General features: G+C 31.9%; 1 protein-coding gene across 1 annotated transcript in view; it reads left to right on the top strand.

Moving 5' to 3' along the window:
• LOC145291502 (ras-related protein Rab-22A-like) overlaps positions 1 to 12,234 on the top strand; it is a 31,510-nt gene extending 19,276 nt beyond the window's left edge. Inside the window, exon 2 of the mRNA XM_080137425.1 lies at positions 11,324 to 12,234. Within this exon, the coding sequence (XP_079993551.1) occupies positions 11,324 to 11,699 (376 nt within the window). The 3' untranslated portion in view covers positions 11,700 to 12,234. The remainder of the gene's footprint in view (positions 1 to 11,323) is intronic.
• The last annotated feature ends 3,758 nt before the right edge of the window (positions 12,235 to 15,992 follow it).

A 15,992-nucleotide genomic window follows, 5' to 3' on the forward strand; every position in this document is an offset into this window, starting at 1 on the left:
AAAAAAAAATTGTTAATCTTTCCTAGGTATGGAGGTATAGTCCCAAATAGTATCTCCTTACGCCCAAGTGGCAATATGCCTTGTTAGGATTGAACGTGAGTATATATAAAAAAAAAATCGTTTCATAGGATACGAATAAATTTAACTTATTGTTTGTAAAAAAAAAAAAAAAAACAAATGGTCATGACAGCTGTACCTACTTCCACGTGTTTATTGAATGAGCCACGGATGGTGATAATTACCTTTTTTGTTTGAAGTTTTCCTATTTGCTTTCTATCTGGAAGAAATACCTGTATATTGTGACGATATAATTGTAGGGCTTCTTGAATATTTCAAACCAATAATGGTCAGAAAAGTAATAACTGTATTTATTGATTAGAAGATTTCTGTTTGCTTATATCCCCCCCTCTTCCTTTCATTTTTGTTTGATCACATTCCGTTGAGCATTTCTTTTTCTTTCTATAGGAACGATTTATCATCTCTATGAATATCGTTAACAGGTGTTACTATTAGGTAAATAGGATCTGTTACTATTACGTGAATTATGCTGTAGGTAAATAGGATCTGAAATAGGAATTATCACCTCTCCCCTCCCCCTTTATTTTATTTTATTTTTTTAACCCCAAACAAGACATATTGCGTTGGAATGTAAGGTTCTACTAACAGGAGATTATGGGGAGTTGAGCAACAAGATGTTTGTTCACATTACTTTTAAACTTCTACACATTAGTACAGTCAGGAAAACAGAAGTCTAACAATTTGAGAAGAAATCAAAATAGAAGGCTCTCCTGCATCTGGGGACCTCAACAGTGATGAGGTGGGATTTTGCTGTTTGTCTAGTTATTCGAAGTTATGTATGTCGAAAGGAGGACAAGTGCTATAAGTTCATCAGAGCACATTCTATTAAAGTACTTGTAAAACAAGCATAGGGATGTAACATTGCGATGATGTGACAGAGGTTGGAGCTTGGCTGATAATGTGGGATCAGATTTTTATTTTTTATATAAGAGTGAGAGTAGTGATAATAAAGTTTATTTCACAATGTCAAAGAAAATGTCTTCTTTCTAGGATTTATATTCAGATAAATAACAGCTGGTGTTTTTTTTTTGTTTGTTTTCTTTTTTGTTTTTCTCTCTCGAGGGTGGGGGATACTTAATAGATTATTTATTGAAATTGAAAAAAAAACAAAAAAAAAACGGGTGATGACCCTAAAAGGGATTTTTCAGATTCGTACTTAAAATGAATAAAGTATTTTATTCAAAAAAATTATATTGAAATGAATTCTGGAAACAAATCTACTTATTTTAATCTTGTTAATAGTTGAAAAAAAATGCTAATGAATTGTAACTATTTTAACTGCGTTTATAGAAACTAATTTCCAGCTTTTAAAATTGAGCAAATCCAAATGTTTTAAAAAATTGAATGTTTTCACTGCTATTTACATATAATAATTTTATGATTTTTAACATTACTTTCCCCTGGTGCTACCAGATCAAACTTTTTGAAGATATTGGCTTCTGCTCTTAAATGCATCAAACATTAATGTTATTTTTTTTTTCATTCACTTTGCAAAACTGAATCATTTTTTGAAAAAAATAAAAAATTTTCCTATACAAAAAAAGCAAACTAAGCACCATGAATAATTATTTGAAGAGATAAAGAACTTAAAGTATAAAAAAACTTTTCCAAAATGAATGGATTTGGCATTTAATAACTCAAAAAGGATTAATATGCCATAAAACAAAACTATCAGACATTATCTTGACAAAATCATCATAAATAAAGTTGATTTAAATAAAGAAAAAAAAAAAACCTCAAGTAACAAAAAAAAAAAAAATCTTACAATCTTTGGTAACCTAAATAAAAAAAATATTAATTTAAGTCTGGTATTCTTATGAAAATTAATCTGTACGATGTTACTCGACAAATATTTAATATAATCAGAGCCTTCCTAACCAAAACGATCCACGTTCTCTATGATGGCTGTACATCTAAGCAACATAACGTCAATGCGGATGTATCCCAGGGTCAATCCTTGGACCTTTATTATTCTTGATATTCATAAACGACCTCCCTTATAAAATTGTGTTGGAGATGGTTCTATTTGCTGATGACACCATCTATTCTAGATTTGTGAGCAAAACATCTTAGACAATGTTTGAATCATTAGAAAATTGCTCCTACACAGTTCCTTTTGTGTGTGTGTGTGTGTATATATATATATATATATATATATATATATGATGATTGCAACGTCTTGTCAGACGAGTGCCACTTCCTCAGATACGAGCCCAAAAATGACTTCCATCGCCACAGGACCATTTTAATAGACAAATGCGTGAGGGAGTATCTATACACAGATGATGTTATAGAGTCTTAGCTTTGTACAACAGCTAAGTCTCTCTCTCGGTTCAAAATGTTGAGATCCAGCAACGAGCAAGATAGCCAGCAACAAGTTAAACTGCAGACAAGCTTAATACGGGTACTGGTCTCCCGGTTTATGGTTTTTTAAATTAGAGATTTGCTTCTCCTAGAAAGGTTGCCTTCACCACGGCTTACTGAGCCCTCTCCACCCCAACGCACACACACATACACACAAACACACACGGTGCTAGTTGGCCGCTGACCCCCAAAAAGGGTTCATTCGCCCTTTGGAAGGTCTTGTTTTTAATCCTTCAGGGAGACTAGCCACCCTCCTCACCAAACAAGTCTGGTGGGGTAACCAGTTTAGTCGCCGGTGACCCGACCATGAGGCAGGTAGTACTGGGTTACATGACATGGTACCAGTAGCATATGACATGACCTGACACAAATATATATATATACATATATATATATATATATATATATATATACACATACACCTGGTGTTTAACTAGCTAATCAATCAGATTCACTGTTATTCCCTTCTATGGGTTAATGTTTCCATTAGCCAATAGCAGAGCTTCTTTCAAATAAAGGTTGCACTTATCCTTTTTTGTATAGAAGTAACGACCCCCCCATTTTGTTTTGAGAATGTGTCTAGTTAATAGGTGACCTTATTTAGCATGTGCATGCCTGGAGGTACTTTTTCTATTTTAGCTGTTTAATTTAGTTATTTAATTATTTTATTTCATTCTTATGCATTTTTATCCTAAAGCAATGTTAATTCTGTGTATACAGTTATTTGCTATATTATTTTACAGTTTAATAGATTTAAGGAGGGGAGTTTTTGAAGTTTAAAATTCTAAATTTCTTTAGATTTAATCTATATGGGTCATCTAAATTTCTGCATGAACTCCACTGTCCAGCTATTTTCCATTACTGGTGAGCATCAATTTTCTTAGAAGACCCAGTAATTGGTGTTTATGCTGTTTTAATTTAGCGGGGTTTTTTTTGTTTTTTTTTTGTCATTAAATGTGCTTTTATGGCCATATCTATATTGTACCTGTTATTCGGTTTTTCTTTGTAAATATTATGGCTTTATAAACTATGCTTTTAGTGTGGCATTTTTTTGTAGTGGATAAAGTATATGAGTCCTACAGTTAGTTTTTTTCTTAATTCTTAGCTTATTTCTATTTGGGTGATTGCTATTAGGGATTGGGTTATTACTATTTCTAATGATTATACTTTTTGTTCCTTTTAGTGTTATTTTTATTGTTGCTATATGAGTCACTTCTTCTTAATGTATTTTATTTTATCTTATTCTCTATTGCTGTCATTTAATATTTTATTGTGTGCTTTATCATTTCTAAGTTTTCACAGCAATTGTGGAACAATTTTAGATTTTTGTTGAATATTTTATGCAAGGGATTGATTACAAGAAAGTGTGTATTTTTATAAGATTTAGGAATTTAAGTATAGTTTTTAGCATCTGATTATAGGGTGATATATTCCAGATGGCAAGTATGACACAAATCAAGAGGAGAATTGAACAATCTAAAAACTTTTAACAGCATGAAATGCATTTTTACCAACAATAAGATAAGCTTCAAGACAAAGATACTTATTATGAGAGCCTATGTTTGGTCCGTTCTTGTATACGGATGCAAATGCTAGACCGTAACAAAGGACACATAACGGCAACTAGGAACAGTGGAGATGTGGTTCATCTGGAGAATCATGATTTGTCTCGTAGACAAAAAGAAAAAGAAATGCAGAAATAATGGACATGGCTGGATACAAGAGATCTCTTCTTAATACCATCAGAGAAAGACAGCTCAAATTTTTCGGACATATAATCAGGACTGACTGACTAGAGAAATAGTTATGGATTGGTAAAATATGTAGAAATAAAAGAAGACAATGCACAAAATTCACAGACAATTTAAACAAATTTGTAACAAATAAAGAGGGCAACAACAATGAGAAAGACTGCAACCAGGGAAGAATGGAGAGCCATGATTGTCGATGTCTACAAAACCAGACCGGACACTTGAAGAAGCAAAAGTATACCAGATTATATTTCATATTCTTCTATTTTGAATCTTATAACTTTTATTTTTAGAGTTGTGTTGTAAATGTTGCTTGACTTGCATACATTTTTGTTGCTAGAGTTACTGCTGAGCTTGCGTTTGATATTAGGAATCTGTTTTATGATTGATGAGATGATTGGACTTTAGGTTTGTTTGTTGGATTAGCATTTTTCTTTAAATATGGTTGTAAAATATCTTCATTTAAGCCTAAAGTGATATCTAAAAAGTAAGTTATTTTTATGATAGCTAGTACATCTACCTAAATTTTTCATTTCTATATGTATAATTTTCTTCCAGTTTTTTTTCCCCTTGACCTTGTTGGAATCCCTTATAACTATTATACAATTCTGTGCATATAGTAAATGTATATAGGCCAATATATGTATTATCAAATATATTTTGTGAGGATATATAAGATACATATAATTAAACAAGTTCAAAAATATTGATAAAATGAACTTGAAACTGATAATTTTTCAATAGGACTCGATACAATGTAGAGCTTTATTATATAAACATTTAAAATAACCCACATAAATACAATTACATTTCAGTACTTGTACCTCGTCGTCGGGGCCAAAGAATAGTAATGAAAAATGTATTCAAGGGTCAAAATGAGATGTCAGAATGTTTTTAATTAGTTGCAACACAGATGGCTCGGTAATGAAACGTACTTGTATTTATGTAGATCATTTTAAGTGTGTGTGTGTTTGTGTGTTTTGTTTTGTTTATTTTAATCACACAAAATATATGCTAATAGTTTCCTCAATTTTGGGATTGAGTGATGTTTGAAAAAAAAAAAACTTTCATTTTGTTCTTATTAGCTGCAATTTGTAATTAATTCACCAAGCTACCATATATGGTTTGATCCTTCCCCCCTCTTTGTACTGTTACCCTCCCTCTTGACCTCTATCTGTTTTAACAGTCGATTGTAATAAAAGAAAATACCTTTGTCCATTATAAACAATAGAATATCATTACACGCAGTAATATTATTAATCTAGAGAGATATTTAATGAGCAGAAAAGATTAATTTTTGGAATATATTTAACTAATTTTGCAGACTCGTTTTTTTGTTTTTGTTTTTTTTTAACAATGTAAACTGAGTTACATCAGTCACATTTTTTTTTTTTCATGCACCAGGGATCAAAACGGAGCTCATTCTTATTTACAATAGTCATTAACAAAAACTTGCAGAAATAGTGCTTCATGGGAGATTCTGTATAAAGATGATATTGTTAGTGTACTCAGTGCAACAGAAGTGTGTAAAACATGTAACGGATGGAAATCAGCACAGGAAAGAGGTGGATTCAGGGTTAATATGACAGACGAAGCATATGATATCTGAGGTTACAGCGATCATATGTTGCACAAACACATGCAGCATTTGTAAGCTTTGAACTGACTCGAAACCCATCAAAACTTATGCAGAATATGCAATAAGTTGTCACAAAAGGTGCATTTACCTACTAATGTTACATGCAGCAGGTGCAACTAATTTCGTTTGCAGTATCTGTCAAAATCTGCCTCCTATGGAAAAAATTAGTGTTGGGACGTTAATCGGGAATCTGAAAAATCAGAACTTTGAGATATCAGATCAGAATCGGAAAACTATTTTCCGATATAAAAAAAACGATTTTTTTTTGTTTTTGTTTTTTTAAACAAAATCTTCCACTACTGGTAGTAATAACAAAATAATATTGGTTTGTAAAAACTATAATCTATAGATCACCCTCTCCCACAAGTGTTTTTACATTTGAAAAACATATGCAGATTTAGCATGCGTTTTTATGATAATCGGTAAGAAAAAAATCTTTATAGTTAAATATTTGAAGCTTTATGATAATTGTATTAGAATTGGGAAAATATTGGATTCGTCCCATCAGTAGAAGTTATTGCAGGTGTTAGTAAATTCACCTATCAATGAGTGAAACAACAATTGTCACGTTGTTGCATACATATAAGCTCCATTATTAACTATTGTTGTTACATTACGTGTGCCTTCGATTGAATTACAGCATACAGGTCTTCTGAATGGTTTTATTTGTATGAGAAAGATATAGACATCGATTACAAGTAATCTGATAATATATAAGAGAGAGTGCACATGTGGTAGAGAGACAGGCATTAAGCTACCATTTTGCCAAATTACTTCATGGGTCTCCCTGCGTCCACCTGTCTCGGAGATGAGACAATTGATTACTGCACACATCCAATTTTGGTGAAATCTCTATAGAAAAGAGACCATTAGCCTCTCTAATTGAACTGCTGTCATGCCTTGACTTTTATCCATCAGGGGTCGTACTCTGACCTCTATCTCCAATCATTCAGCAAGTTTATTGATTGTTCCGGAACTTTTTTTTTTTTTTTTATTAATCTAATACACTATTCTTTCCCTTCAATCCCTGATACTCCCTATAAAACATTCACAGTAGGAATTCGTTTAGTTATAATCACAATTTAAAAATTTATTTTCTTTCTCTTTACAAAAAAAAAGGCAAAAGCAAGCAAAACTTCCATGAACAGTTTATTTCCTAGAACATCTTATGTGTGAGACAAGGTATGAGTTTACTTCCCAGCTGACTACAATCTTCAAGTCTAATGTGAACAAATATTTGTTGAGCTGTCCCCTTGGATAATCAATTCCTCTTTAGTAATATTCTGCCCATTCTACTTTATTGCTTTTGATCCTTTCATAGATGCAACACAATCATGTTGATACACCCGTTCCCACTAGATCACCAAAGTTAGGCAACAATGAGCCTGGCCAGTACCAGATGGGTGACCATTTGGAAAGGCTAGGCACTGTATGTACCATGCCAAGTCGTAAAAATTTCCAGGTTGGTATCTGAGGGCGCTTTTAATTCGCTGGGGGAGATGCACGCCCAAGATAGGACGGAAAGCAACAGGGGGAAACTACCGTCTTTACTTGTCTTCCCGAGATTACCATGGAGAGCTGTGGTCGCTGATGCTGTTAAAACAGTAGGGCCGCTGATGATGATGATGCTAGAAGCGATTATGATCCAACTGACCATCTCTAACTTTTATTCTCGAGTAGCCGTCCAGCCTTGAAAAGTGGTGATACATCAGTAACAAAAAAAACAAAAATAACCCTGTTGTGATTCATCTGCTTCATAAAGATGAATGGGCATGCTTAATATAAATGCTAATATCTATTTTTTTATTAGTGTTTTGTTGGGATAAATTGAAAATCCAGTTTGATATGTTGTAGTACTCGTTATGGCAACAGCAGAAGCCGCCATTAATGGTGTTTTGAAATATCTGCTCGTAAGGTGGATGCTGATTGGAGAAAACATGTGATTGAAAATTGTGCCAATCAGAAATGATTTCTTATGTGACCAAAATTCTGGTCCCAAAGGGTTATTCCAAAGAGTACACCAGCATTTTTAGCTGTAAGAGGGTACAGTTGTATAATCCGCCCCAACGTCCCTCAGTTCAACCATCAAACTCCTCTCTTGGTGCCCAAACTAAACTATCCCTAGCCATGGTTATCGGCATTGGCAAGAACATTTTAATATCTAAGATGGCGAATTTTCAGCATGTGGACATGCTCTCAATACCATTCGAGATATAAGCTTATTTCAAAATAACAATATGAACTCCTGCCAAAACTACTTTTCTATTAATACGCATGTACATATACACTGTTAAGAACATTACTCTATTATGAACTCTCAAACCTTTTTTCTTGTTTAGACTCGTCGACTTATCCTCTGTTACTAACACCTTGTCTGTTATTACATGTTTAACAAAGATGGCCAATAAGGTCAATGTAAATGGGACTTTGTCTTTAATTCTACAGATATACTCATGATGAATACAATTGGAACAGATAATGCTTGTAATCACTTCCGTTGTATTGATTCCAAATATTGAATATAGGATACCGATGCCTTTTTTTTACCCTATTTGAAATAAGGTTTTGGCGTGGATCTCATGTTGAACTATCTGATCCTCGATAAGTAGTATATGAGACTAATTTTTAGTGCGTTTAGTCGTTTTATTGTATTTTTCAAGAAAATAATTAAGTATAAAAGAGTTTTCAATCTAATAGGTCCTACTTTGTCAACTAAGCACCAACCTCTGTCCCATCACCACAATGTTGCATCTCTGTGCCTGTTTTACAAATATTTTAATGGAATGTGCTCTGATGAACTCATTGCACTTGTGCCTCGTCGATGTAAATATCCCTGACAAACCTGATTAGCAACAAAATCTCATCCCTTCACTGAAGTCCCTAAATGCCAGGAAGCTTTCTACTCTAATAATTTCTTCCCTCAATCAGCTAGACTTTGGAATTCCCTTCCTACTACCTGCTTCCCTAACTGTTCTGATATGCAGAAGTTTAAATGCAATGTAAACCAATATCTTAATCTTTCCTAGGCATGGTCCTAAATAGTAGCCCCTTATGTCCAAGTGGCAATATGCCTTGTTAGAGATGAATGTGTTAAAAATTATATATATATATATATATATATATATATATATATATATATATATATATATAACAAATATTATTGAATAGCACGGAATTATTCTGTTTTACAATTTTCCTTTTTATCTTCTCCAATCTCCGAATAGTCCTTTTTGTGTTCTTCTCGAAATTGTATATGTTGGATCCATAATTGCGAGCGCTTTCGACAGAAGTACTTCTATCATCCTCAGGCATATTGTAGAAATAAATGTAGAGATTGTTTTTTAATTTACTTATATATATATTTTTTCTAGTCATGTGGTAATTTGTTACAAGTTAGGTGGGCGGACTTTTTTTTTTTTTTACATATATTAAACACATTTATATATACAAACACATATATACATTTTCAAACATTTATCCCAAACGTTTTTAAAAAAACCTACATCCGTTAATTCCTGTATTTTAAATTTTAAAAGTGAATGTCCATTCCGTTATAAAACGAATATTATAAGGAATCTTATACATCGTGCAAAGGTGATTTCCTCCAGCAAAAAAATATTCTTTAACTAGCGGGGGTACCCGGCGTTGCCCGAGTGTTTGTTTCCGGGACGGGGGGGGGGAGTTTTAAAAAATGTTATGGTAGGTAAGTAGGAAGGATCAAACCCGGAGTCATGAGTAAAAGTAGGAAAATAAAGTGTGAAAAAAAAAAATCTGCAACGTTAACAGTTCGGCCACCAAGAAAAGTCCATTCCAGTTGTTTAGGAAAAAAAAAAAAAAAAAAAAACGACTACGGTAGGTCAGCGCGAACGTGAAAATATAATGTGAATTGTCCAGCACGCTAACCACTATGCCACAGAGCACTGCAGCTTAGTTTAGTGATTTTAAATAACTTCACATGAAAGAACTACGAAGCCAAACCGGTGTTCTCTTCTCAACTGTTCCTTGTGAACGATCTCCAAACGGTGTTAAGTGGTGGCAGGGGGAGGAGGAATTTATTAGAGAGAAAATATTTTACCACTTCCATTGATCTTAACCGATTTTGGCCGTGACTTCTCAGCAGAAAAAGTATAGAAATCTAAGATTATCGAGGAATTTGAGAAATAATAAGCCTATAACACACCTCAGATATTGTTCTGCCGTTTGTGCATATTATATTTGCATGAAATATCTTGATTTTTAATCCTATTAATGTCAAAATCAGACGGGAAAAAATGAGTTCATTTTATTTATATAGAGAAGATGAATTAAAAAAAATATAAAACAAGTGTTAGTAAATAATCAATTCCCTAATTCTCTTGTTGATAAAGAAATAAAACTAGTCATTAGTAATTTGAATCAAATTAGTAATTTTCAAGAAAATTATCAACCTGTTAATATATATTACCGTAACCAGTTACACAAAAACGCAAAAATTGATGAGACTATTCTTAAAAATATAATCCGTAGATATGTGGCTCCCAAAAATAACAAAAAAATAAAATTTATTATATATTATAAAAAAATACAGACAACAAGCCTTGTAATGGAAAACAACATTTCGCAAACAAATGACCTGGTGGAAAGGACCAATGTAGTTTACAAATTTAGCTGCCCAATAGGAGAGTGTATCTCCAATATTAGTAGCTACGTTGGTTCAACAACTAACACATTGTCGCAAAGATTGACTCTCCACCTCTCTGACTCTAGCTCCATATCTCAACATTTGAAGGGACATGGCTGCCAACATTCGGAATTTCGAAGAATTATGGTAGAAAATACAAGACTATTGCAGAGTGAGAGAAATGTAAATAGGCTAAGAATACTCGAAGCATTGTACATTAAAACAAAGAAGCCTCAAATAAATAATATTAATTATAAGTGCAGCCGGAACGTCTTGAAATGTTTGGGATAAATGTTTGAAAATGTATATATGTGTTTGTATATATAAATGTGTTTAATATATGTAAAAAAAAAAAGAAAAAAAAAGTCCGCCCACCTAACTTGTAACAAATTACCACGTGACTAGGAAAAATATATATATAAGTAAATTAAAAAAACAAACTCTACATTTATTTCTACAATATGACTGAGGATGATAGAAGTACTTCTGTCGAAAGCGCTCGCGATTATGGATCCAACATATACAATTTCGAGAAGAACATAGAAAGGACTATTCGAAGATTGGAGAAGATAAAAAGGAAACTTGTAAAACAGAATAATTCCGTGCTATTCAATAATATTTGTCTAAATGAGAAAATGCTGCCTAAATATACACTATATATATATATATATAATCTGTGGTTAGTAGCTTGTGACTTGATTTCACTACTCTAACCAGAAAAAACTTTATTAGAAAAAATTAGTAAAGAATACACTTTTGAAGAAGTGTATTTGTGCATTTAAAAATATTTTCTTTTAGAAATCTGTCATTTTTTATTTTTATTTTTTTCAGATCGGCAAAAGAATGGGTTAAAGAATTGAAGAAACATGGGGTGAGCGATGCAGTCATTGCTCTGGCTGGTAATAAGTGTGACTGTGAAGACTTGCGGGAAGTGACATGTAATGAGGCCAAAGCCTATGCTGACTCCATCCATGCCATTTTTGTCGAGACGAGTGCCTTGATCGCTGTGAATATTCCAGAATTATTCACATCCATTGCTCATAAACTGCCACCGTCTGCTGAAGATAAAGACAAGAATCGAGATTCCAACACTGTGAACATGTCAAATCGGGGTTCAGCCACACCAAGGGCAGCATGTTGTTCGGGGAGCTCATCTGCAACTAATTCTAGTAATTCTATAGACAACACAATTGCATTTACCAAATGACCTCCTCAGCTCTTCTAATTTCTCTAATTTTTTTTTTTATTACATTCCTTTCTCTGATTAAGAAAAATTGAAACATAATTTTCTTTTTTTTTTTTAAATCCTCAAATCACATTTTTGTTCTCTCTAAATCACATGATTTTCTTGAAATGTCATCTAAATAATACAATGCTCATTCTTTTTGAATTTGATGAAAATATCTTTTTGGCCTGTGACTGATCACTGAGGTCAATCTCACACATTTCTTTTAATGGTTAAGGGATTACTAGTCTAATTGCTAAGGTTAAATTGTGGTTAACAGATTGGTGGCCTCCCTCTGCTTACAGATAGAACATGTGGAAAAGCAGCAACTTTGAGTCACCTTATATTGTGATTGGTTATTTTTTAGTTTATTTCGCTTTTTTAAACAGTTAATTTTTGTGAACTGAATTTAAATTTGTCTTTAATAAATAAATTTGCAATAACATCTATTTAACTAACATGTATGCAATCGGACATTTTTTTTTAATGTGATTAAACTATTTTTTTTATTTTTCAATTTTAATTTTTTTTTAAATTTGCAAGCTCGCTTTTTTTTTTTTTTTTTTTTTTTTTTTTCAATACCAGCTATATCTAAGAAAAATTACTACTGGAAATTTGAGAGGCATAAATTTTAAGAATAAATCCTGGACGGGAGATGTGGAGGTAACAAGTACTTGCATAAGTATTTTTAGAGGGTGCGTGCTTCGTCTAATGAATCCCATCTTTGTTAAAAATGACAGTGTTGTAGTCAGTTGGGAATCAATAGTAATGATATAAATAAAAAGTCAACGCATAATGAATGAGGATGATAAATAAAAAAGCATATATAAATATGAAAAATATGAAGTATAATAAATGAAAATATCAGTTATATCCAAGAAAAATGACTTGTATATATAAATAGGCAACCAGTATTTTGGTAAAATTAATATAAGGTTCACAAAAATATTGTTTGTTTAATTTCTGGAACTGATGCATTTTATTTCAATTTACTAATTCTTGCATAAGAAATTATATATATATATATATATATATATATATATAATTGAAATAAGTTATATCAGTTCGAGGAATTGAAATTCAAAATGGCATAATGGAAACATGTAAGGTATTTACAGCTTCTTTCCCAATTTTCGGATTTTAATCATGTCAAAAAGCACTTTATTTCCTTTTGACGGATTGATTGTTGCTATTTCTTCTGATGAGTTGAGGGCAAAATAGATTCACTGATTGATATAATAATTAAGTGATTGATTTTGCGCTACAAAACAGATACTGTCAAGAATTGTATAAGTCAACTGAATTAAAGGAATAAATTATAAGATGGTCAACGTCATGAATTTTGGAATATAACTTTTTGTTATTTATTCTCTATATTGCTCTATAATTATATTGAGCTTCTTAAATAAGGATTGATATATAATAAGAAAATATATTTCTACAAATATATATATATATATATATATTTCTGTGGAAATATGATTTTTTTTTTCAATTTCACCTTTTTTTATATATTAATCCTTAATTTGAAATTCAATGTAAATGCAGAGCATATAACAATCAAATGGCAAAATTTTATATTTCAAATTTCGTTTACAATTCTATTTAATTAGATTGACATTCATATTTCTTGATGGCTACTGTTTCAAAGTGCAAAATGATTCATGAAATGGCATAAGAAAAGATAAAATAAAAGGTAATTGCAACTTCCGATTTTTGGATTTTATAATCATGACCAAATGCATTTTCCAATTCTTTTAATGAATTGATTGGTGCTTTTTCTTCTAATGAGTTAAGGGCACAATAGATTCATTGATTGATATAATAATTATCGAAACAATAATTTTGAATGTCAATATAATTAAAGGAATAAATTGTAAGATGGTCAACATTTTAAAATTTGGAATATAGATTTTTGTGTGTGTGTGTGTGTGTGTGTTTAATTGTTCATTATTTGTAGTTTTATGCGTGAGCGATTATTAGTTGATCCTAAAACATGTTACATAAGACGGGAATTAAACAAAGAATTCACAGGTTTTTTAGGTCGGCTCATGCTGGTAATGATTGATTAAAAAAAATATTTCAATAACTGAGAAGTCATCAAGTATATATACATATAAGTGTAAATCCGAAAGCTTGAACTAATTTTAAAGAAGATACAACTATCACCGTGTGTGTGTGTGTATATATATGTGTAATAGATCTACTGGTATGGACACCCAGTGATTATTGGTCTTACAAAATATTATTGGCTGTAATATTTTATAAAGACAATCCCAGCTAAATAAAAATTGCTCAATATACCAGATAGAGCAAATAAATTAATATGAAATTCAATATTCTTTTCATTTTGAACCAATATATAATTTCCCTTACTTTATGATTTTTTTACATGGAGGTCACCACTTATCAAGGCCCGGAAGCCACTCAGGGATAAGGGTTATTGCGTGTACAGTAATCAATGGGATAGTACCATTATAATCGTTAGTATTGGAGAGTTGATAAAGTGTCTTATTTACATCCAGAGCAGCAAAGCTTGTTGGTTTTATACAAAGTCCGGGAAGATTTTGCCCACAACATATAAAGGAATGAAGGTGCACGTGCATGAAACCAATATTGTTATCTTTACTCTAAAGATCTGTGGTTTTGTGCCTAACAGTCTTGCTTATCAAAAACAGGGGAGACGAATAGAGCATAACAGATCTGGGGTTTAATTCTATTTTTACTAGAGCCCTGTTTTCCAAAGAGCTTTCTCACTACCACTGGATGAAAGAGTTGAATTTTGTGGGAGGTGGTGGAGGGAGGTAATTAGTAAACCAAATTTCACTCTCCACTTATGCCATAATACAATTCCTCTTTAATGAATTATTTCCAATAGTTTTTTTTTCTCTCCATTGAATAACCTGCAAAGAAATTGGTTGATATGCTGCAAAGAACAAAATCCAAACTTTCTCTGAAAAAGACATTATTGCTTCGTTTCTTTTATACAGGATGATAATCGGGTTTTGTAAGAAGTGCAACTTTGGCAGTTATTTCTCCTTCACTTCTATATAATAAAAATAAACATATGTCTGGTCTGATTCATGATATGAAAAAAAAAAACAAAAACAAAATTTGTGGGAAGAGAAGAATGAATATAAATGTGAAAAAAGTAGGCTGAGTAACTGCTGCTCTCAAAGTTTGGTCAACAATTCAAAATTCAGTTTTTAAACTGTTGGCTTCTGCTTCAGTATAAATCCAAAAATTCTCTTGTTGGCATTGGTTTCCTCAATAATTTCCTAGTTATTATTTCTAGAAAGATATCAAGTACTTATGTGAGGAATCATGAGAAAGTCGCTAACCTATTAAGTGAAAATGATTTTTGTGGAATGAACAGGATTTGAACTTGAAACACCCAGGTTGTCAGTGTTGTTAATCACTTGACCATTGTTACCTATCTTCACATACCAATGAGTAAAAGAGTGAGAAAACTCAGATTTTACTTAGTTTTTAGCGATTAAATTGTGAAGTGATAGTAGGCAAAACTAGCTAGTAAGAAATGATTGTGATTTGGGGATTGCAAGTTCAGCACTTCCTGCTCATTTTTTTTTTTTTTTTTTTTTTTTGTGCAATTATCATTATTATGAATTATTTTGCATTGTATATTTTCACTGACTTTTTTATGTAAATCAAATGCTTCACTCTTCGAAGCCTCTGCAACACATTTTATTTTCCTTTTGGTTGTTACGTGAACTCTTAATCATAACAACAATATTGTGCTATTTTTATCACTCCAACTGATTATGCAGTGCATAGCAGTAAAACAAGCAAAAAAAAACAAAACAAAGATAACTTTGAAATAGATTTTAATAAACTGTGATTGGAGTGAATCATAGCAGCTGTGGATTTCTCTTTATGGAAAGAACATATTTGTTTCAAGCCGTGATGATGCCAGTATTAACATGTCCATTGTGTTTAATGTCTTGTTATATAAACATTTTTGTACTTTCCTTTTTAAACAGAAGAAACAAATTTTCTAAAATTCCTCAAGTATTTTGTTTTTATTTACTGACTGGAAGAAGGTGCTCTGAGTTTTTTTTTTTTTTTTTTTTTCTGTCAGATCTGTAAATACTTGAACTAAATGCAATGCTTACCAAACATTTTCATTTTATAATTATTACTAGCAGTTCAGCCTGGCTTTGCTCGGGCCCTATGTACTTTTCATAACTTGCCCTACGTGTGAATACACTTTATGTAACATTCCAAACGTTTAGACCAAAATTTGTCTGAGTAATT

The sequence above is a fragment of the Euprymna scolopes genome, chromosome 12 (assembly GCF_053919585.1).
Source record: "Euprymna scolopes isolate OS-2025 chromosome 12, ASM5391958v1, whole genome shotgun sequence".
In the NCBI taxonomy this organism is placed as follows: domain Eukaryota; kingdom Metazoa; phylum Mollusca; class Cephalopoda; order Sepiida; family Sepiolidae; genus Euprymna; species Euprymna scolopes.